The following is a 23,399-nucleotide window of genomic DNA, read 5'->3' as shown; positions in this document are numbered from 1 at the left end:
CCCACATGATCGGAATGTGCTATACTGTGCATTACTCAAATACAGTAGCCTATACAGTAACTTAAGCATAATATAGGGGGAAGGAAATTAATGATGGAGGGCAGCACTTGGCATAAGCTGATATGAATAAAGCTTAGTACTTGCCCATAAATAAAAATAATAACTACATAATGAAACCAGCCCTGATGATAAGAATGGAAATTAAAGATAACCATACAGAAACAACAAAACAATAACCCCCAGGTAAATGGTAACTCCATGAAAGTACCCCAGGTAGAAACATTATACATATCAGATAACAACAAAAAAGATCAAATAATAAGACGCTTCTCGCTTCCCCCTGTAAGCCAGTCCCTGCCTGATTTTTAGGTTGAAATCATATAGACTCAATATATGTTACATTGAAAAATGACAAATGATTTATTCTCTGTATCACAGGCTCAGCCAACAGATATGAGAGCCCTGCAGGATTTCCAAGAGCCAGACAAGCTGCACATTCAGATGGATGATGTCATAACTGTCATCGAGGGCAGGTACCATTTTCTCCCTACCAGGGAACATATAGTGCATTGAAATCAGGACATATTGTAATTCATATGATAACTTTGCGTAATGTCCAAGTTATATTTATTGATGACATAGCCTCAGGATGTTTTTAGTGACATAGATAGCGTGAAAACTAGTGCAAAGTGAGTCCATAGTAACTAGGCAGGTTCTGACAGGGAAATACAACAACTACAGTCTGGTTTGTTTCTTTGAAATATTCCTCCATCTGTGACTGACTGGGTTAAAACCAGAAAAAGTGGAGTTTCATATAAATAAGCAGATGTGGAAATGAAAAATCAACTGCCAGTACAAAGCAGGTGATTGGAATCTCAGAGGAATACCTTGCCAGCAGTAAATGGCTTAGAGTATGCGTACACAGGATGGATAGAATCCGTTTATTGCATGGCAAAGGGTGAAATACAATGTGAAAATCTGCAGAAAGAATTGAAATGCTGCAGATATAATATGCACACCGCATGTCAATTTACGGATATCACAGCTTTTGGATATCTTAAAACCTCATCCACATTGCTGTTACTATATCACTGCAGATTTTCCACTTTTTTTTTCTGTCCAAGTAGATGTATCCTACCCTGTACAGAGGAAAAGTAGTAAATTATTTTCTGCCATTGACAGTATTAACCTCTTGGTACCCTGATCCCACTCCATACACGGCTGGTGACGGCTGTATAAGATCGGTAAAAATGGCAATCCTGGTGATTTAAACCATTCAGGTGCCATGGTCAATAGCAACCCTGGTTAGACAACTGCCTGGTGCCCTGTGAAGGCTCCCAGCACTGTCATATTGAGCTGCCTGTGAAGCCGAGCTTGAGGCATGGCATCACAGGCAGCCTGTCATAATCCCATAGACTGCAATAGTATTCTATTGCAGTCTCTGATACAAGTGATCAGAAGATCAAATGTACAAGTACCCTAAGGTGACAAAAAATTGCATTAAAAATGTTTAAAAAATATCTAAAACATTCACATCACACCCCATTTCCCAATTTTACATATAAATTAACAATAAAAAATAAAGATAATACATATCTCTGCTTTCTAATTGCTGTTAAGAACAGCTCAGGGAACATGGCCGCCCCATAACTACGTTAGAAAATAAAAGCAGATTAGAAAAAATAAATGTGTTCGTATCTGGTTTTAACTGGCAGAAAAAAAAATGGTGACACATTTCCTTTAAAATATCAAAATATTTTTCCTGAGTGGTGAGTGCTGTAACAGAAAAAAATGAATAAAAATTTGATATTTGCCATTTTTTTTGTCATTTTGCCCCTCAATTTTTTTTTTATAAAAAGTGATCAAAAAGTTTTACCTCAAAATGGTACCAATAAAAATTGGAGCTTATCTCGCAAAAAGTCCCCCACACAACTCTGTAGACAAAAACATAAAAAAGTTATGGCCGTCCAAATATGGCTATGCAAAGAAGTGAAACCGTACAGTCGTAAAACTGTATAAATCACCATAATTGTGCTGACCCACAGAATAAGCTTGTCATATCACTCTTGGCTTATAATGACCATCATAAAAACAAGACCCAAAAAACCATGGTGGATAACCTTTTGTTTGACATTTCACTCGACAAATAATTTTTTTTCAATACAAGATATAGTGAAATAAATGGTGCTATTAAAAATACAAGAGTTCCCATAAAATAAAGCCCTTTTAAGGCTGTATATATATATTGAAAAGTAAAAAAGTTATGGGTCTTGGAAGACGGGGTGGAAAAAACTAAAACGCAAACACGAAAATTGGCTCTGTCCTTATCAGGTTAAAATGTAGCATCTCCAGGTGTACTTCCTAATGCAGTTGGTCAGTTTGGTATAAATTGTAATGTTTTACACCACATCCAGTGCACTGAATTTTTTTACAAAAAAAAATAAAAAAATTTTAAGCAGATCTTGTAGCCTATGTCAGGATGAATATGTGCCAGTATGCATTATATCGGCAATTAACAGCTTGTCATTTTGCTAACACATTGGAAAATCAGGGGTTACACAGTGAGTAAGTATACCACTGACTCACCCTGTTGGTAGGTTATCAGATCTGGGTGGAGAGCTGAAAGTGAGTCACGGGGGAGCGCCCATCACAACCACACCTCGTAATTGTGCCCAGGCGTCAGAAACAGGCTGAGTAGACTGATTGCTACAACCAGGCCAGAGAGGAATCTGCATGGATTTTAACCCTTTCATTTACATCCTTGTAATATAACTGATAGCTGCGTAGTGTTACTTTTTCAGGACAGAACATTTGTTGTTCAGTGGTGTATAATTCAAGTAGGGTGTGTGTCCATAAGGTCACAGCTTCTTGATATCTGTGTGTGACCATGTGTAGTCATGTAGAAGGCTTGGCACATGGCTGATCTTTCTGTATAATGAGTATAGTACAAATGTCACAATAATTCAAACATTAAAGGGGTATTCCACTCTGAGACATTCAACGACTGAGATCAGAATATCCATCTTGAATGGTGGCTGGAGTTATAAAAGCAGCCAAGCGCCAAAGGCACCAAAATGGCTAGTTGGGTATGAGGTGGCGTAAATTCCACTGTGAATTTGTTGAAGATTTTGCTGCTGATAAACCATGGATTTCATCCTTTGTATTGTAAAGGATGAAATCAGCATGGTTATCTGCAGCATAAGCTGACATGCTATCAATTTGAAATCCACACCACATGACAATACTGCAGTTTGTCACGCTTCAGTATGGGAGGGAAACACCACACCGAGCATAGGAGGGAAGGGGGGAACAGGGAATCAGACCTGAGAACTAGGGAAGGAAAATGGACACCTCCTAGTGAAAACCCTAACCAAAATCATGACTGACTACCAGTATGAACAGACCCCAAAGGAAGGTGAGTTCATACACATGAATACCTAGAGTCGTATCAAGCCCTATAGGACCCTAATGGCAGGGACGTGACTGCCTGTTTCTCCAAAAGGAAGGACGAACAGGAGTCTCCATCAGGCCTAATACAAACAATAGGGAAATACAACCCATAGAACCCAAACAAAATACAAAAGGGAAAGGAAAGACTTAACTTCGAAGGAGCAATGGAAGCACCAGGAACTCAGCCGAGATCCAACCACAAACTATCTAAAGGTCCAAACAGAAGCAATAAACCACACAGCATTGTGGGAGAAGCAACTATGAATAGAGAAGATTAAATTACCGTAATAGCCACACCTGGGAAAAAAGGTGTGGCAAGCACCAGAAACAACACAGACACCATTTGATCCAAACTGAAAATATGTCAGATTAATGTGACACCCAGGACCGACCTTATCCGGGTAAGCCCTGTGAAAAGCTTTCACCAAACGACTGGCATTCACGTCAGATGCCGGTACCCACATCCTCTTCTCTGGTCCATAACCCTTCCAGTGAACAAGATACTGAAGAGATCTACGGAGAACTTGAGAGTCAATTATCTTGGCAATCTGAAATTCCAAACTACCGTCCACCATGACAGGAGCGGGTGGCAAGGAAGACGGCTCCAAAGGTTCAACATCAACAAAGATTTATGAAACACATTATGAATTTTCAGGGCCTGAGGGAGTTCAAGATGAAAAGCTACAGGATTAATAATGGCAGTGCTCTTATATGGACCAATAAATCTTTGACCCAACTTCCAAAAAGGTACCTTCAATTTATTGTTTCTTGTGGACAGTCACACAGAATCACCCACTCTTAGGTCCGGACCTTTCATATGTTTCCTGTCAGCCACAGGTTTATACTTGTTGCCCATATTCATCAAGTTATCTTGAATTTTCAGCCATATAGATGACAATGATGACGAAAAACGTTCCTCCTCAGGGATACCAGAAGTATCTGAACCAGAAAATGTGCCAAACTGCGGGTGAAACCCATATGCTCCCAAAAATGGCGACTTCCCAGTGGATTCCTGTCTGCGATTATTTATGGCTAACTCTGCCAAAGACAAAAACGAAGACCACTCCTCCTGGTTCTCAGGACATAACATCTCAAGTAAGTCTCCAGACTCTGATTAGTGCTCTCCGTCTGTCCGTTCGACTGAGGATGAAAAGCCGAAGAAAAGGACAGTTGTATTCCGAGTCCCCTGATCCGAGATCATGTCAGAGGGAATGCCATGGAGTTTCACAATGTTGTCAACAAACACTTATGCAAGTGTTTTACCATTAGGTAGGGCCGGCAACGCTATAAAGTGCACCTTTTTACTAAAGCGATCAACTAACACCAGAATAACTGTTTTTCATCAAGAATTAGGTAGATCAGTGATAAAATCCATGACTAAGCGAGTCCATGGTCAGGAAGGGATGGGCAACGGAAGTAGAGATCCGGAAGGCCGAGTATGTGTCACCTTAGCGCGTGCACAGGTATAACAGGCTGACACATAGTCCTCAACACACTTACGCAACCCCGGCCACCAGAATCTACGAGAGATGAGGTCAGCAGTGGATCTGCTCCCAGGGTGTCCCGTAAGAACCGTACAGTGATGTTCCTCAAACACCTTGTGACGCAATTCCGATGGCACAAACAGTTTAGCAGAGGGACAAGAATCTGGTGCGTCTCCCTGGGTCTCTAACACCTTCACCTCTAGGTCGGGGTAAAGAGCAGGTATAGGACTCGGATTTTCAAAATCACCACCTCCAGGAAAACTACGTGACAAGGCATCTGCCTTGACGTTCTTAACCCCAGGACGATAGGTGACAGTGAAATTGAATCTGGTGAAAAACAAAGACCATCTGGTCTGCCTCGGGTTGAATCGTTTAGCCGACTCCAGGTAAGGGCTCTTTCACACTTGCGTTCTTTTCTTCCGGCATAGAGTTCCGTCGTCGGGGCTCTATGCCGGAAGAATCCTGATCAGGATTATCCCCATGCATTCTGAATGGAGAGAAATCCGTTCAGGATGCATCAGGATGTCTTCAGTTCAGGACCGGAACGTTTTTTGGCCGGAGAAAATACTGCAGCATGCTGCGCTTTTTGCTCAGGCCAAAAATCCTGAACACTTGCCGCAAAGCCGGATCCGGAATTAAGGCCCATTGAAAGGCATTAATCCGGATCCGGCCTTAAGCTAAACGTCGTTTCAGCGTATTGCCGGATCCGACGTTTAGCTTTTTCTGAATGGTTACCATGGCTGCTGGGACGCTAAAGTCCTGGCAGCCATGGTAAAGTGTAGTGGGGAGCGGGGGAGCAGTATACTTACCGTCCGTGTGGCTCCTGGGGCGCTTCAGAGTGACGTCAGGGCGCCCCACGCACATGGATGACGTGATCGCATGGCACGTCATCCATACGCATGGGGCGCTCTGACGTCATTCTGGAGCGCCCCGGGAGCCACACGGATGGTAAGTATACTGCTCCCCCGCTCCCCACTACTACTATGGCAACCAGGACTTTAATAGCGTCCTGGCTGCCATAGTAACACTGAACGCATTTTGAAGACGGATCCGTCTTCAAATGCTTTCAGTTCACTTGCGTTTTTCCGGATCCGGCGTGTAATTCCGGCAAATGGAGTACACGACGGATCCGGACAAGGCAAGTGTGAAAGAGCCCTAAGCCAGGTTTTTGTGATCTGTGAACACCTTGATCAGCTAAATCTCCCCTTCCAACCAATGACACGATTCCTTAAAAGCCAACTTAGTGGCCAGTAACTCTCTGTTCCCCACATCATAATTTCTCTCTGCGGACAAGAGGTTTTTTTTAGAGAAAAAGGCACATAGACGCTATTTACCAGGTGATGGGCCCTGCGATAAAACTGCTCCTACCCCCACCTCGGACACGTCCATATCCACAATGAAAGGTTGTGATACATCCGGCTGCACCAATATAGGGGCAGTAGAGAAGCATTCCTTAATCGCAGAAAATGCTCGCATCACCGAATCAGACCACACTGAAACATCTGTCCCTTTCTTAGTCATGTCAGTTAAGGTTTTTACTATTGTTGAATACTTCTGAATACATTTTCGGTAATAGTTGGTGAACCACAAAAACGGCATAAGAGCATTTAGATTTTCGGGTCGAACCCAGTCCAATACTGCACTGACTTTCTCTGTATCCATTTGAAAAGCTGAAGATGACAGCTGGTAGCCCAAAAACTGCACCTCGTGTACAGCAAAAACACACTTCTCTAATTTTGAGTAAAATGTATTATTTCTTAGGATCTGTAACACTGTCTAATGTGATCCTGATATATTTCCACGTCTGGAAAATACATTAGAAAGTCAACAAAATACACGACTACAAACCTCCCCACAAGGTGATGAAAACTGTAATTCACAAAAGGCAGGAAAACCGCAAGAGCATTGGTCAACCCAAAAGGCATTACCAGGTTCTCAAAGTGCCCCTCAGGAGTATTAAAAGCCGTTTTCCATTCACCCCTTCCTTGATCCTAACCAGATTATATGTCCCCCTTAAGTCCAACTTGGAGCACACCTTGGCACCTACAATCTGGTTAAACAAATCGGGATTTAAAGGAAGAGGGTAAGGATCACGGACAGTAATCCGATTGAGTTCACGGAAATCCAGACATGTACTAAGGGTCAGAGGTTAGGTAGTCGTGGCCCAGTGTATAATTACTCAGAGGTGTCCTAAAATATCACTGTAGAACTGAGTGTACCTTATTGTAGTTATTTAAAACATAACATTTATTTAATTTTGTTTTTAAGATATTGAGACTCTGAATTAAAACAATGCTGTAGGTGCACTGCTTTACTGGAAGGTATAACTGGCAGCTCTAGTCCCATATATGTCAAGCGGTAGTTTGTCAGAGGGGGGCGCTTAAGCTTATCTTGATGGGGGATGCTCGGCCTAGGTTCTTTCCCTATATAAGCTAATTCAGGAGAGCTGGGAGAACCCTAACAGGCTGTATTCCGGGCACCCGCCCTGAAAAGGGCGACCCCCAGCCGCTGGAACCTTGGGTCTATTACTGTCAAGCCCTGACAAATAGTCCTTCCTAAAGTGCAAATGTCCGACGCGTTTCACCACAAAGAATTGTGGTTCTTCAGGGACAAAAGGTATATCGTCGGGGCGTCTGGTGCAGTGGCAGCGCTCCCGCACGTATATTAAGGCAGTGGCAACTAATGTGTCTATGTGTCCATTTTTTATAACGCTTCAACCCTGCCCATCTGACTAATTAAACTATGGTTGCAGAGTGAGCGCTCTATTGACCCCTCCCACTCACTTGTCATACCGTCCTGAGCGAATGCGCCTTGCTCGCAACCGGAAGTGACATCAGTGGTAGGCGTGTTAGTTATTATGGGGATCTAGCACCGCGTCCCCGGCAGGTCCTTGCAGGGTAAACTCTTTATGTACATGTGTCCACGGAAGCAAATATAATCGATCAACGATCATATATTTAAAGTCTGCTAGGTAGGCGCATGTATTTTTTAATTCCCTCCTGGCCGACACATATATGATCTTATCTATAAAGAGTACATTAGAGTAAAGATATTCACACACAGATATATGCAGGTCCTTGCAGGGCACAAAGTCCGTGTGTGTTTATTCCTCTAAACAAATGTGTAGCGATCGGTGATACTTAGAGATCATCTGCTAGGTGGACACTGATGTTTTACAGCCTCCCTAGCAGACATAGAATTCAATCCCTGAGGAGCAGTCGGCCAGGAGGGAATTAAAAAAATACATGCGCCCACCTAGCAGACTTTAAATATATGATCGTTGATCGATTATATTTGCTTCCGTGGACACATGTACATAAAGAGTTTACCCTGCAAGTACCTGCCGGGGACGCTGTGCTAGATCCCCATAACAACTAACACTCCTACCACTGATGTCCCTTCCGGTTGCGAGCGAGGCGCCGCTGACTGGGCACAACTGAGTATAGTGGCCCAAGAATTGCACGCATTCGCTCAGGACGGTATGACAAGTGAGTGGGAGTGGTCAATAGAGCGCTCACTCTGCAACCATAGGTTAATTAATCAGATGGGCAGGGTTGAAGCGCTATAAAGAATTGACACATAGACACATTAGTTGCCACTGCCTTAATATACGTGCGGGAGCGCTGCCACTGCTCCAGACGCCCCGACGATATACCTTTTGTCCCTGAAGAACTACAATTTTGGCAACTTAGCTCCGGGAATAAGTTTGATAGGACAATCATATTACCGATACACAGGTAAATCCTGGCATCCACTCTCAGAAAATACATTGGCGAAATCGAGATATAAAAGAAGGTAATGTCTTAGTAGTTAAAACAGACAATTGTATTCAAACAATTGTCAATGCAATAATTACCCCAATCCAAAATCTGTCTAGCTTGTGCATGCTTAACCACGGTAAACCCAGAACCACTGGAGAAGGCAGATCCTCCAACACAAAACACAAGATAAATTCTTGATGAAAGTCAACCACTCTTAATCTGATATCATGCACCACTTGATAAACACTTCTGAGTTAGAGGTGCAGAATCAATAGCAAAAACTGAAATGTTTTTTTTTTTTCTAATGTACTCGGAGACAACCCGTGCATACGGACAAACTGAGCATCAATCTGGTTCACCCCAGCCCGCTGTCGATAAACACCTCAATCCCCACAGTTTTTTACTTTAGCGTCACCTCAGCAGTCAGGAGAAATTGGGTACTATCAGTCAAAGACAAATGCATATTTTCTGACTCTCCTCTCGCCTTTCCAAGAGTCAAATGGGAATTAAAAATCCCTCTTTTTTCTTTTTGCAGTTGAACTTATGGACATACTCTGATAAAATGTCCCTTCTGTTCGCAGAAAAAACACACTCTCTTCCTATTATCAGTATGCTTAAAAGCGGGTCCAGGAGTAGCTCCCCCTAATGGCATGGGTTCGTCCCCAGGAGTAGCTTCACCCAAAGTGTCAGAGGAGGACGATACAACATGTGATAGTACATCCTGAGAGTGGGGGGCCCTAGATCTCTCAGGCGTCTATCAATGCGTATAGCAAGAGACATAGCAGCCTCCAGAGACACTGGGGTTTCATTAAAGACCAAAGCGTCCTTCAGCCTCTCTGATAATCCTTGACAAAACTGGCTACGGAGGGCAGGATTGTTCCACTTCGTATCTGTAGCCCACCTCCTAAACTCAAAACAATAAATCTCAGTGGAACGATCACACCGACGAAGGCCACTCAGCTTGGTTTCGGCTAGAGAGGTCCGATCCGAATCATCATAGATAACACCCAAAGCTTCGAAAAATTCATCTACTGACCGAAGAGACTCCTTAAGCAAGGAAATAACCTCACCAACTCGCTGTTTCTCATCCCCAGATGAGTGTGGACATAGCCTAAAATACAGCTTGCACACCTCCCTAAACAAAATGAAATTATCACGTCCCCCAGAAAATCTGTCCAGGAGGGCAATTTTAGGCTCCAGATAGGCCTGGTCTCCACCGCTACCACCAGGACCAACAGCCTGTGATCTCTGCATCTGCAAGACGGTCGTGCGGAGGTCAGCTACCTCCAAAGATAGCCCTTGCAGGTGACCTGCCAGTGCAGCAATAGGATCCATGGCTGCACACAAACAAACAAAAAAAATGGCGGTTTATAATGTCACGCTTTGGTGTGTGAGGGAAACACCACACCGATCATAGGAGGGAAGGGGAGGGCGACAGGAATCAGGCCTGAGAACTAGGGAAGGAAATTGGACACCTTCTAGTGAAATCCTTAACCAAAATTCTGACTGACTACAAGTATGAACAGTCCCCAAAGGTAGGTGAGTTCAAAGAAGGAATACCTAGAGTCCTATCAAGCCTTACAGGACCCTGGTACTAATGGCAGGGACCAGACTACCTGTTCCTCTAAAAGGAAGGACGAACAGGAGTCTCCTTCAGGCCTAATACAAACAATAGTGAAATGCAACACACAGACCCCAAACAAAATACAAAAGGGAGAGGAACGACTTAACTTAAAAGGAGCAATGGAAGCACCAGGAACTCAGCCGAGATCCAACCACAAACTATCTAAAGGTCCAAACAGAAGCTATAAACCGCACAGCATTGTGGGAGAAGCAACTATGAATAGAGAAGGTTAAATGACCCTAATAGCCACACCTGAGGAAAGAAGGTGTGGCAAGCACCAGAAACAACACAGACGTCATTTTATGCAAACGGAAAACATGTCAGATGAAACCATGTGTTGCCAGTCTTACCACTCTCCTGCCACCTGTTGCGGGAACGGCCGTGACACAGTTTTTTTCCGCAGCTTGTGGACTGCACATCTTAAATTCTCATCTTATTTGCTGATGTTGCAAAACTGCAGATTTGCCACGTGCAAATCAGCAGCATATCCATCCCGTGTGGACAGAAAAGAATGCAGTTTTTCCCAGATGAGTGTTTTCTTGCCAAGGACTATAGTCCACAAGGAAGAGAGGTATAGTTGAAAAAGATCTCTTTTTTGAGATCCATTCCCAGCTTTGGCTACAAAAAAAATTGCATCCAAATACAAGCATGAGCAGGACCTAATGGTGAGGTCAGGGCTCTGCTATAGTAGTCTTGCAATTGAAATGAGATGAAGCCGTTGTGCAATGCAGGTCATTACACAACTAAAGTTATTCTACTTAATGGCAAAGTAACACAAAAAGTAATGCAACTCCAACAGTAACACAACGGTTGAGCAACAAAAGTCAGAATGTAGCCCGGCCATTTCATTCAATACATTTTCAACAAGGAAAAGTACATATGGGGGGGATGAAAATGCTCAATACTTTCTACTATACAACTTTCCTATATGGAAAACCGCAAAAAAAATAAAAAATAAGCAGAAAGCAGAACATAAACTTTATTATGCTCAATGATGAGGGGAAGCATTTTTACAAATGGCCACTTTACTATTACTAATTGATTTTGGCCTCTTGCACACATCCATATGGCTTTTTCAGTATTTTGCGGTCCACTAAAAATACGGATGACATCCGTGTGCATTCAATTTTTTGTTCAACAGAACAGCTGGCCCCCTGATAGAACAGTACTATACTTGTCGTTAGGCCTCTTGCACACAAAAGTTTTTTCCCGTTTTATTTTGCATTCTGTATACGTACTGTATACATAACCATTCATTTCAATGGATCCGCACAAAAAACGGAAGGTACTGTGTATGCCTTCCTTTTCTGTATTTCCGTTTTTCAGTTCCAATCAAAGATAGAACATGTCCTATTAGGCCTCTTGCACACGACAGTATGGCTTTTTCAGTATTTTGCAGTCCTCAAAAAATACGGATGACGTCCGTGTGCATTCCATTTTTTGCGGAACGGAACAGTTGGCCCCTGATAGAAGAGTACTATACTTGTCCGTTATGCGGACAATAATAGGACATGTTCTATCTTCGAATGGAAAGGAAAAATGGAAATACAAAAACGGAAGGCATACGGAGTACCTTCATTTTTCTGTTTTTTTTTTTGCGGATCCATTGAAATGAATGTTTTCGTACACGTCCGTATACAGAGGGCAAAAAACGGAAGCGGCCATACATATTAGAGAAGATGGTTGAACAGCAGTTGAACAACCAATGATCTGGAGACAGGGGCGAATTGTCCATAGACCCTACAGGGAAGTTTCCTGGTGGGCTGATGCCCCAGTGGGCCACCCAAGTCCTCCTTTCTGCCACAGACTGGATACATAAAGAGCTCTCAACAGTAATTAATGCTGTGAGAATCAGGTACTCATGTACCCAGCCAGCGACGACACATGCCCTCCAGAATTCAACCTCCCTTCCTGAATCCCCTGCTCCATAGACGACTGGAGGAAGAGGAGGACAGAAGATGGCAGCTATTGATGGCCACCACAGAGGGACAGGTTTTGTGGCAGTATATTGTGCTACACTGTGTTATTTGGTTCTTTTGGGATGGTATTTTGCACCATGGTATTGTTGACCCCACCTACTTGTGTTGCCCCACCTTTGGACCTGCCTACAAAATGGGGCCACAGTTATTTTTTCCAGGGCCACTTTAAGTTCCCAGTCCGCCCCTGTCTGGAGACAGACACGGCCATACATACTTTACTCCATACTGGACATTGCAGTTATTTAAACTGCCCATACATGTTCAATGAAACCGGATGGTGAATGAAACATCTTTCTGGGAAGCTTCTTTCAAAGATCTTTCACTCATGAAAGATCATTTCAGATGATGATTGTCTGTCATCGGTAGGCTTTAACGATCATTTGTTGTAAAGTTTTACCTGACAAATTATCGTTTTGGTAAAAAAATTCTGTTTTGATCAACTTTAGACTAATGTCTAAAGCTGGGTTTCTCTAAAAGACAGCAGAATTGAAGTGTCTTTGACGTATACAGTGTGTGGCTGTGGAGGCTACTGGTTTTACAGGGGAAAGGACTTAGAATATAATCCAATATGAAATGTGTGGCTTGATATTATTATTTCAGGTTTGTGTGACAAATGGTTAAGGTGAGGCCTCTTGTAACACAGGAGCAATGTGCAGTGATAATTCAGCAGATTGCGTTACCTATCTTCCATCACCACTTTGCAAGTCACTTTTCTCTGTTCATAACAGCCAGGATGTCTCTGCTTGTAGTGAAGCATTCGTATGACTAAAGCAGTGTCCCTGCCAAGGAATGGGTTAAATGCAGATCAACGAACTTAAATGCACTCATTTCCTTTGACCCTGCCTGTGTACCAATGGCGTGCTGCAACTTAGATACACTCTTACACACCCACACACTGCTCCCATTCCTGCTGGCAGCTACACAGCGGGGGCAGGTGAGCTGATCTTCACAGAAGGGATGGGTTACAAGTGAAGGGGGAGAGGTGGAAGAGGACAGGGGACATTGCTTCTTAGACTCCGTAAGTAACCTTAATACTGACGTTATAGTGAAATGCTGCTACATGTTATTAACGTGAGATTGTGGAATGGACTGCGCAGAGAAGTCACAGGTACAGTGTGTGTGCTGGTCATAGCGTTGTCATGTGTGTATTATTGTCATTAATCTGTAATATCCAATAGATTCCTATGAATGAATACGTGCCTCACTCCTCACCTCCATTCTGCATTCACTACATGCACTACTACTTCTCCCCAACCTTGTCTGGTGACATTTTTGCCATTATTGAGAAACTGATTAGTAAGTGGAGTGATTTTGCTTGACTTTTTACAGACTCTCTTAAACTGAACTCATTGTGTACTCTGAGTAGAGTTGCGTGCAACTTTGTACCTGACAAGGTGTGTAGGAGTAATACTACTGTGTAATACTCTACTACACAGGTGGGGGCTTCATTTCCGTTCTTCTGGAAAGTATAAACCTTTTCGGAAGTGGATACCTGTCATGTCTTGCCCGTGGCCACTCAATTTCAGCCAGATAATTAGTAAGGGATGTGTGGAATTCCATAGGAGCCAGCAAGCAGTGCTTGTGACAGCTTTCAGGAGTAGTACTCTGTCTGTGCGTGTCTGTGGGGATGACAGGAAGAAGGGCTGACTCACTCTTTACTATGCGTGTACCCACGTGTTAATTGGGCAAAGAGTTAATCGCACAAACTGAACACGTAATCACTCCAGAAGTGTGAGCCTGAATTGCTGGAGGTTTTAGGACCACTGCTGGTAAAAACCTTGATTGCGCTTTTCTGATCCATATATTTAGGTCTCCAAATGAGAGAAGGCTGAACAGTGTGTATTTCAGCTGTGATATTCGGTTGGCTCGGGGCCTCGCTTGAGGATATATTACGTTACCCAGCTTTGCTTGTCTCATGGCATTTGTCTTCCCACAGGGCTGAGAATTATTGGTGGAGAGGTCAGAACAAACGAACGTTGAAAGTTGGTCAGTTTCCACGGAACGCAGTGACATCTGTAGCCGGACTGTCTGCTCATGATATTAGTCGACCTCTAAAGAACAGCTTCATCCACACAGGTCATGGAGACACTGTGCCTGCTCATTGCTGGGGCTTCCCTGACCGGATTGACGAGTAAGGAAACCTTTCCAGAAATATGAATAATTTGTAACATGCAGCTGACCATGCCTGTCCGTTTGACCTGATTTACTTATTTCTTTATACCTCTATTTGGTGGCAAATTAACAGAAACAGAGGGATGACTTCCTTGTGCCAGTGCTATACATATGTATGGCACCTACGGTATGTGTATGGCGTTTTCCAGATGTAGCTCATATTAGTTCTAGCAACCATGTGGAAATCAAACATCGGTTACCGTACGTTGTTCCATAACATTATTAAGGACGATATAATTGTTGGTGCTTCATAAAGGAAGCATAACTAGAAACTTTGTTAAAAAGTTTATATATTTTTAAATGATTTCTTTTGATAATCTGACAGTTATGGGGGCATTAGGTAGAGACAGTGATCCTTCATTATATCTCAGTCTCACTAAAATATTGTAGTGCAATTACATAGTAACATAGTAACATAGTACATAAGGCCGAAAAAAGACATTTGTCCATCCAGTTCGGCCTGTTATCCCTGCAAGTTGATCCAGAGGAAGACCCCTCTCTAGTAGCTATAGCCTGTAATATTTTTATACTCCAGAAATACATCCAGGCCCCTCGTCAATTCCTTTATTGTACTCACCATCACCACCTCCTCAGGCAGAGAGTTCCATAGTCTCACTGCTCTTACCGTAAAGAATCCTCTTCTATGTTTGTGTACAAACCTTCTTTCCTCCAGACGCAGAGGATGTCCCCTCGTCACAGTCCTGGGGATAAATAGCTGATGGGATAGATCTCTGTACTGACCCCTGATATATTTATACATATTAATTAGATCTCCCCTCAGTCGTCTTTTTTCTAAAGTGAATGATAAAACATATCTCCTTTTCTTTACCAGTTCTAAGATATTATTGGATCATCCATTTCATTGATCACTTATTTTAGCATATGCTGTCCGTTACCCCTCCATCTGAAGACACTCTGCAGTGCGTGTTAAGCGTTGTAATGCTGTCTGATGCCCCTGCTTTTACATGGTATTCCTATCTTAGAATATGCCATCATTATGTGTGACCTCGGTGGCTGCTGCTTTTCCCCACGCCAGCTCTAAGTGATGGATTATTCTAGCTATATGCCACCACATTATAAGTTAGGGGGATACCCTAACAGACCCTGATATGGTAAACCTTTATTTTTTTTGCACAAATTCACACAGAATCTGTTAGATAAAAAAATGTTATACTGTACCTCCACATAAAATTGGGAGCACACATGAGTACAGTGCGGGCTGATAGAATTCCATGGAAGCTGTATTACAGACAGATCCATAATATGGCCATGTGTCCTAATGTGCATTGCTCTTTGACAGAGAGGTGAATCTCCACCCTCTTTTTTAATTTGTGAATTAAGTAGCAGCTTACTATACGTTTGTAGTCAAACCAGTTCCATTTAACTGATGGAGCAATAGAAAACTACTCTTGCCTAATGTAAAATGTACGGATTCAGTAGGGTCTCTGACATTTATTCCTTACTTCAGATTGAGATCCTGGCACTTGGCCCCAGTGGGCCACACATATGGACCAGGTTGATCCACAAGGTTTAAACCATGAATTTAAAACTTTCTAAAACAATTGTACTCACTTATGTGAAGGACTTTCCTTTCTGTGGGCGGGCAGCAGTCCATTAAGCACCCGCTTCTCCCAGGATGGATTACAGTATTTCATGTCTGTATACAGAGTAGCCCAGAGAGCTTCGCCAGCTTCACTATGAGATGACTATACCGGCACTGAGGGGACGAGAAGGAAAGATAGTGATCATGTTAGGCCACCCTGAAAGCAGGAGAAGGCAGACCAAAAGGATAGACAATAAGGGGCATTGCCAGAGAGAAAATGTAATAATACAATTGGTCCATATGCAATTGGGTTGCACCTATTTCAGTAAAAGTACGCCTGCGTTGAGACTTTTTTTAAAGTCGCACTTCATAAATGTGTCACAAAAGTGATCTCCATGGAAAACGCAACCAAGTTTTCATTCCACTTATGAAAGTGGCACTGGATGGTGCAGGCAGACAAATGTCGCTAAATTTTGCTTAACAGCAGCCTCACACCATCAACTGCGACATTTTATGCCAAAAAACTGGTGTAATAACACATTTGGTAAATGTACCCCAATATTTTTATTGCATGTATACTGCAATGCTTTATCCCCTTTAATAATTTTGGATTTGCTTGTACGCCATCTTTTTTGCACAACAGTTTGCAAGCTGCTCCATTTTACTTCAAATATTTTATATTATATAAAGTATTAATGGATGATATAACTCATACATGATCAAGTCCTTTCTTAAAAATTTCAGTTGCCCCAAGCTGATTTCAAATGGGTCACTTTGCTGGATATTCTTAGTTACCAAGCTGTTACATTTATACTTTTTTTCCTGCAGTGCCCTCTGCTGGGTACAAAATGTAGTGTCCAGGTCTTGTACATGTTAGACTAGATGTGGTTCGCCACTAAAGCTGGCTAAAAATACAATATTAATAGTTAACAATCATACCATAAAAGACCACCCCTTCAGTGAGCGCCATTACATAATATCTAGCTGCATAACCAATTAGACAGAAGACACACATGTACAATCATAACAAATTTTTATTAAGTAATGCAAATTACAACAACCATAGACAATTTATAAAAATGAATAGCAGCAGTGCAGGCAAAGCGCTGCGACAAGCAGCTCATCCACCAAACCCAGGATATAGAAAATCCAGAATAAGGGAAAATTCAAAAAATGTCAAATGCCAGACTAGCAGACAATATTGAACTATACCCAATACATACGAAAGCCTCCTCCCCAAATAAATCACTGAACATGTGGCAGCACCATAATAGGCCAACAGGAGGGCTGAATATAAAGCACCTCTAGAAGGCTCACTAACAGAATGAAGGAAAAAACCATAGCAAATAAAATAAATTGCCTAAAGTTGTCTGCTAGTCTGGCACTTGAAATTTTTTGCATTTTCCCTTATTCTGGATTTTCTATATCCTGGGTTTGGTGGATGGGCTGCTTGTCGCAGCGCTTTGCCTGCACTGCTGCTATTCATTTTTCTATAAATTGTCTTTGGTTGTTGTAATTTGTATTACTTAATAAAATTTGTTATGATTGTACATGTGTGCCTTCTGTCTAATTGGTTATGGTGTCAAATTTTGTCACACATTATTCATCCTTTGGATGATTTAGTAGGTTGTAATAATATCTAGCTGGTAGAACTGGCGCAGGACTGTTGTCTCTAACACTTCCAGCACTGCACCTGCTGCTAAGCTAACCTGGAACGTATATTCTAACATAATAGAGCCCTTGCAGCCTGGCCTGAAGACATAGCTGTGACCAAACTAGGGGCATGCCCAAATGTTTACCCTTCTGTGGTCTCTATTGCATACTATATACCATACTTTTTAAAAGTTCTTGCTTCAGCGCAAGCTCACTGCTCGCTGTAGCCCAAAACAGTTCTGTTCTCAGAGTCACAAAACCTGTGGAAGCATTGACCTCTTCTAAAATAGCATGCCTGCTGCCTTTTCCATTTACCAACCGTGATGCCACACTACCCACAGCAAAAGTCAGATACAGGGCACACTTACAGGTGGAGGTACACCAGCAAATTGAGCCAAAACTCAACAAGATAAATCCTCCCATCCTCAGCTGTAGAGCCCCCAGAATAGAACTTGATGGAATACTTTGATAACATGGCACCCAAACATGATGCAATCTGTTCATCAGAAGACTCCGAGTCCATAACCTACAAATGACTGCCACTGCCTTATTCCAGGAATTTATGCCTAACATTCTAAATTAGGGGCTTCTGATGGACCATACTCATAGTGCCTTGACCAAGCACAAACCCAATGGTTACCCACATGACATAGTTATATAGTATCAATGTCACCGCACCAAAGACCAGCTTCTCTTAGCTTCCTGCAGAGGTCTTTCAAGGCCTTGAATACCAGCTAATTTGGCACTTTCTACTATAGCAAAACACTAAGCCATAAACCCCTATTTAGAAGTGCTCCAAGCAAAAAAATATTAAATACCATTGTGGATTCCCCTTCAAACTCACATTTACAAATCTACTGATAGGGTGATGCCTCTAGAAGGAGCCCGCAGCTGCTTATCTAAGGCTAGTTTCACACTAGCGTTCATATTTTTCGATATTGAGATCCGTCATAGGGTCGCTTCCGTTTTGTAAATGAACAGAACAGAATGCTCCAAAATGCATTCCGTTCCGTTCTTATACCGGAGAGCATGCTGCGGTTTGCTTTCTGCGGAGCAAAACAGATCTGTCATGACTCACAATGCAATTCAATCGGGATGGATCTGTTTTCTCTGACACAATAGAAAACGGATCTGTCCCCCATTGACTTTCAATGGAGTTTATGACTGATCCGTCTTGGGTATGTTAAAGATAATACAACCGTATCCATTCATAATGGATGCAGATGGATGTATTATCAGTAACTAGGGATGAGCGGACCCGTGGATGTTCAGGTTCGGCCAAACTTCGGGTCAAAGTTCGGGTTTGGGACCCAAACTTGACCCAAACTTGAACCCAAACCTCATTGAAGTCAATGGGGACCTGAACTTTGGTGCACTAAAATGGCTGTAAAATAGTCGTAGTAAGGCCTAGAAACCTGCAAAGGTTAAGAGCAGGACAGTTGCCCTGCAAACAAATGTGGATAGGGAATTGACTTAAAATAACACAGAATAGAAACATTTTTAAAATAATAATCTTGAACTAGGAAGCAGAGGTCAAAGTGGAGTAGGTAGCCAACACAGTTTTTATTTATTTATTTTATTATTTATTTATTTATTTTTTCCTTTATTTTTTTTATAAATTTGGGAAGACCCCAAAACATTGGGAAATAGAAAAGAGAATTCAAAGAGAAATTGTGCTGGAGTATAACAATGGCTAGGTACGGCCAGTATACTTGTTTACTCAACACAAGCTACGGACAAGTCCTGTGGGATTCATGCCTGGTTCATTTTAATGAACGTGAGCTTGTCCACGTTGGCTGTGGACAGGTGGCTGCCCTTGTCTGTGATAACGCCCCCTGCCGTGCTACACACACGTTCGGACAATACACTGGCCGCAGGGCAGGCCAGCACCTCCAAGGCGTAAAGGGCAAGCTCAGGCCATGTGCCCAATTTGGAGATCCAGAAGTTGAATGGGGCAGACCCATCAGTCAGTACAAGTAAGCGTGTGCACATGCACTGTTCCACCATGTTGCTGAAATGCTGCCTCCTGCTAAGACGTTCCATATCAGCTGGTGGTGCTGGTTGTTGTAACGTGGTGACAAAGCTTTTCCACATTTTGGCCATGCTAACCCTCCCTTCTGAGGTGCTGGCGGTGCCGCAGCTGCGTTGGCAACTTCTTCCTCCTCCTCCTCCTCTGCCTTCGCCTTGTGCTTCCACTGTGCCCCCGCTGTCAGGTGTGAATGCAATAAGCAGTGCGTCTACCAGCGTGCGCTTGTTCTCGTGTATCTTTCGATCATGCTTCAGTGACGGAATTAAGGATGGCATGTTGTTCTTGTAGCGGGGATCCAGCAGGGTGGCCACCCAGTAATCAGCATTAGTTAGCATGTGGGCAACTCGGCAGTCGTTCCGCAGGCACTGCAGCATGTAGTTGCTCATGTGTGCCAGGCTGCCCAGAGAAAACGACAAGTTGTCCGCTGTGAGAGGTGTATCGTCTGTGTCCTCTGTATCCCTTGATCCACTAATACCCATGAGCTGCTTTGGGTGCCACCCTGCTCTGAACACTGTTCCTCCTCCTCATTCTGCAGAACTGTGCCCTGGTTGGACAGTTGTGTACCTGGCCTCTGTTGCCACCTGTGAATGACTGGCCTGATAACCGTGAAAATGATCCCTCTTCCTCCTCCTCTTCCTCCTGTGCCAAATTCTCTTCCATCATCGCCAAAGTGTTTTTTCAAGGAGACATAGAAGTGGTATAGTAACGCTGAGGACTGCGTCATCGGCACTGGCCATGTTAGTGGAGTACTCAAAACAGCGCAACATGGAACACATGTCCCACATGGAGGCCCACTCAGTGGTGAAGTGGTGCTGTTCCGCAGTGCGACGCACCCGTGCGTGCTGCAGGTGAAACTCCACTATTGCCTGCTGCTGCTCGCACAGTCTCTCCAGCATGTGCAAGGTGGAGTTACACCTTGTGGGTACGTCACATATGAGGCGGTGAGCGGGAAGGCCGAAGTTACGCTGCAGCGCAGACAGGTGAGCAGCAGCAGGGTGAGGACACCGAAAGCTCGTACAGACGGGCCGCACTTTCTGCAGAAGCTCTGACATATCGGGTTAATTCTTAAGGAACCTCTGCACCACCAAATTCAGCACATGCACCAGGCAAGGGATGTGCGTCAAACCGGCTAGCCCCAGAGCTGCTACAAGATTTGGCCCGTTATCACACACCACCAGGCTAGGCTTCAGGCTCAGCAGCACCAGCCACTCATCGGTCTGTTGTTCCATGCCCCTCCACAGCTCCTGCGCAGTGTGAGGGTTTTCCCCCAAACAGATGAGTTTCAAAACAGCCTGCTGTCATTTCCCCCTGGCTGTGCTGAAGTTGGTGGTGAAGGTGTTATGCTGACTGGATGAGGAGGGGGTAGAGGAGGAAGCGGAATAGGAGGAGGAAGCAACGAGAAATGTCCTGCAATCCTCGGTGGCGGCAGGACATGCGCCAAACTGCTATCCGCCTCGGGCCCAGCCGCCACTGCATTTACCCAGTGTGCAGTTAGAGAGATATAATGTCCCTGCCCGTGCTTACTGGTCCACGTATCGGTGGTTATTTGGACCTTCCATAAATGACGGGTAGTTTGTTTAAATTAAAGCTTAACATTTAATAATGTATTTTAAAATAAAATTATAGGCCCTATCGTATTGCACACTTGATTTTGTAACCACTGGTTACACTACTCTCCTAATAGATGGCGGAGAGGGGAGAGGACCATATATAGCAGTGATGGCTAACCTTGGCAGATAGCAAAGGGATAAAGAGACAGAATGAATGGTACAAATTGTACCTAGGCAGACAGATACACTGCTGGGTCTAAACCCTATAGAGCCCTATCACTACCTCTCCTTAACCCCAGCTGATGTATTCACCCTAATGTCACCCTCCCTAAGCATGGACTGCCCAGCTTTGCCCAAAAGACAGAAATAAGTCCTGTTGATGATATGACAATTGGGTTAAAGTGGGACATAAAGACTGGTACATAAACACATGTGTAACAAGTGACGTCCGGTGTATAGCAAGTAGATACTTGTAAATCGTTGTGATTTGTTTTGTGACCTGATCTGAGGTTTGAACACTACTAATGTGGATTGGAGCTCCACATAGTCATTAAAGGTACAGGGTTATTCCTGGGTAACTGTTCAGGTCACCAGATACTTTTACCTGGACAATAACTCCAATGCTATTCTATTTTTAACATTGGAATTTCTCTACTTAAGTAGACATCAATTACCAGGAATCACCCCTTGACCTGCGACTAGGAGGCTGCTTGAAACACACATTTGGGCCTTTTTTTTCTAGTTCATTCGACCCCACATAATAACAACCCACTGGTTGTGTGATTTAGGGATCGATTGAGTTTTGTACCTGCACCATTGAAATATTTGGCTTGAATATATCAATATATGCTTTGTGACTCCAACTGTGTGATTAGAGATATCTATTTCAAACGCAGATATCCCTTTTAATCTTGTTACCAGGGAGAAACCGTCCCACGATAAGGGACCTCCGGGATACAATTTTGTCCCCTGATGAATCAGACACCATCGAGGAAACGCGTCGGGACAGTGTGATCATCTTAATCCATTATATGTATATTAATCTGCACCACCAGGATTAACCATCCGGTGACATCTATTGAATACATATATTTGGATCTATTGTTTTGTGTAAGATTGACCTGCCGTACTGTGGGTGGTCTCCAAATTAGACGCCTACACCGGACGTCACTTGTTACACATGTGTTTATGTACCAGTCTTTATGTCCCACTTTAACCCAATTGTCATATCATCAACAGGACTTATTTCTGTCTTTTGGGCAAAGCTGGGCAGTCCATGCTTAGGGAGGGTGACATTAGGGTGAATACATCAGCTGGGGTTAAGGAGAGGTAGTGATAGGGCTCTATAGGGTTTAGACCCAGCAGTGTATCTGTCTGCCTAGGTACAATTTGTACCATTCATTCTGTCTCTTTATCCCTTTGCTATCCCTATATATGGTCCTCTCCCCTCTCCGCCATCTATTAGGAGAGTAGTGTAACCAGTGGTTACAAAATCAAGTGTGCAATACGATAGGGCCTATAATTTTATTTTAAAATACATTATTAAATGTTAAGCTTTAATTTAAACAAACTACCCGTCATTTGTTAAATTATCCTTGATCCTTAGGGTTTAGTACTATAAACGTCACCTTAGTTTGACCGACTAGAATCGGTTTTGTTATCATTTTATTTGGACCTTCCCACAGATGTCGTTGTGCAGTGCACACCTGATTTTGTCCGACATTTGATTGTGCAGGGTAGGGATGGCTCGCCTGGAAAAGTAGTGGCTGCTGGGAACCCCGTACTGTGGGATGGCCACCGCCATACGGTTTTTAAAAGTCTGTATCTCCACCAGACGGAATGACAGCATTTTAAAGGCCAGGAATTCTGAAACGCTGGCATTCAGGGCCAGGGATCGCGGGTGGGTAGGGGGGTACTTCCTCTTTCTCTCCAGTGTTTGGTGGATGGACAGCTGAACGCTTCCATGGGACAGTATGGACATGCTGTGTGACGGTGGTGGAGGTGGTAGTGTTGCTGCCACATCCTCTGTTTGCGGGGTAGCAGGTGCCATAGTCACTCCAGAGAGGGAGGAAGAGGTCGAGACTGCAGCAGAAGAGGTAGCAGGAGGAGCCTGAGATCTTTTGTGGTTTTTCAGGTGTGTACTCCACTGCACCT

At 43.4% G+C, this 23,399-nt stretch overlaps 1 protein-coding gene across 9 annotated transcripts in view; it reads left to right on the top strand.

Annotated features, from left to right (window-relative positions):
• The window catches only part of TNK2 (tyrosine kinase non receptor 2), a 228,482-nt gene that overhangs the window by 165,190 nt on the left and 39,893 nt on the right, over positions 1-23,399 (top strand). For all 9 annotated transcript variants that reach the window (XM_044289991.1, XM_044289992.1, XM_044289993.1 and 6 more), the window contains 2 exons: positions 439-533; positions 14,235-14,429. In XM_044289991.1, the coding sequence (XP_044145926.1) occupies positions 439-533; positions 14,235-14,429 (290 nt within the window). The remainder of the gene's footprint in view (positions 1-438; positions 534-14,234; positions 14,430-23,399) is intronic.

The sequence above is a fragment of the Bufo gargarizans genome, chromosome 4 (genome assembly GCF_014858855.1).
Source record: "Bufo gargarizans isolate SCDJY-AF-19 chromosome 4, ASM1485885v1, whole genome shotgun sequence".
In the NCBI taxonomy this organism is placed as follows: domain Eukaryota; kingdom Metazoa; phylum Chordata; class Amphibia; order Anura; family Bufonidae; genus Bufo; species Bufo gargarizans.
Note: the sequence above shows the minus strand (reverse complement) of the source record. Positions and strands in the feature narration are given on the sequence as shown.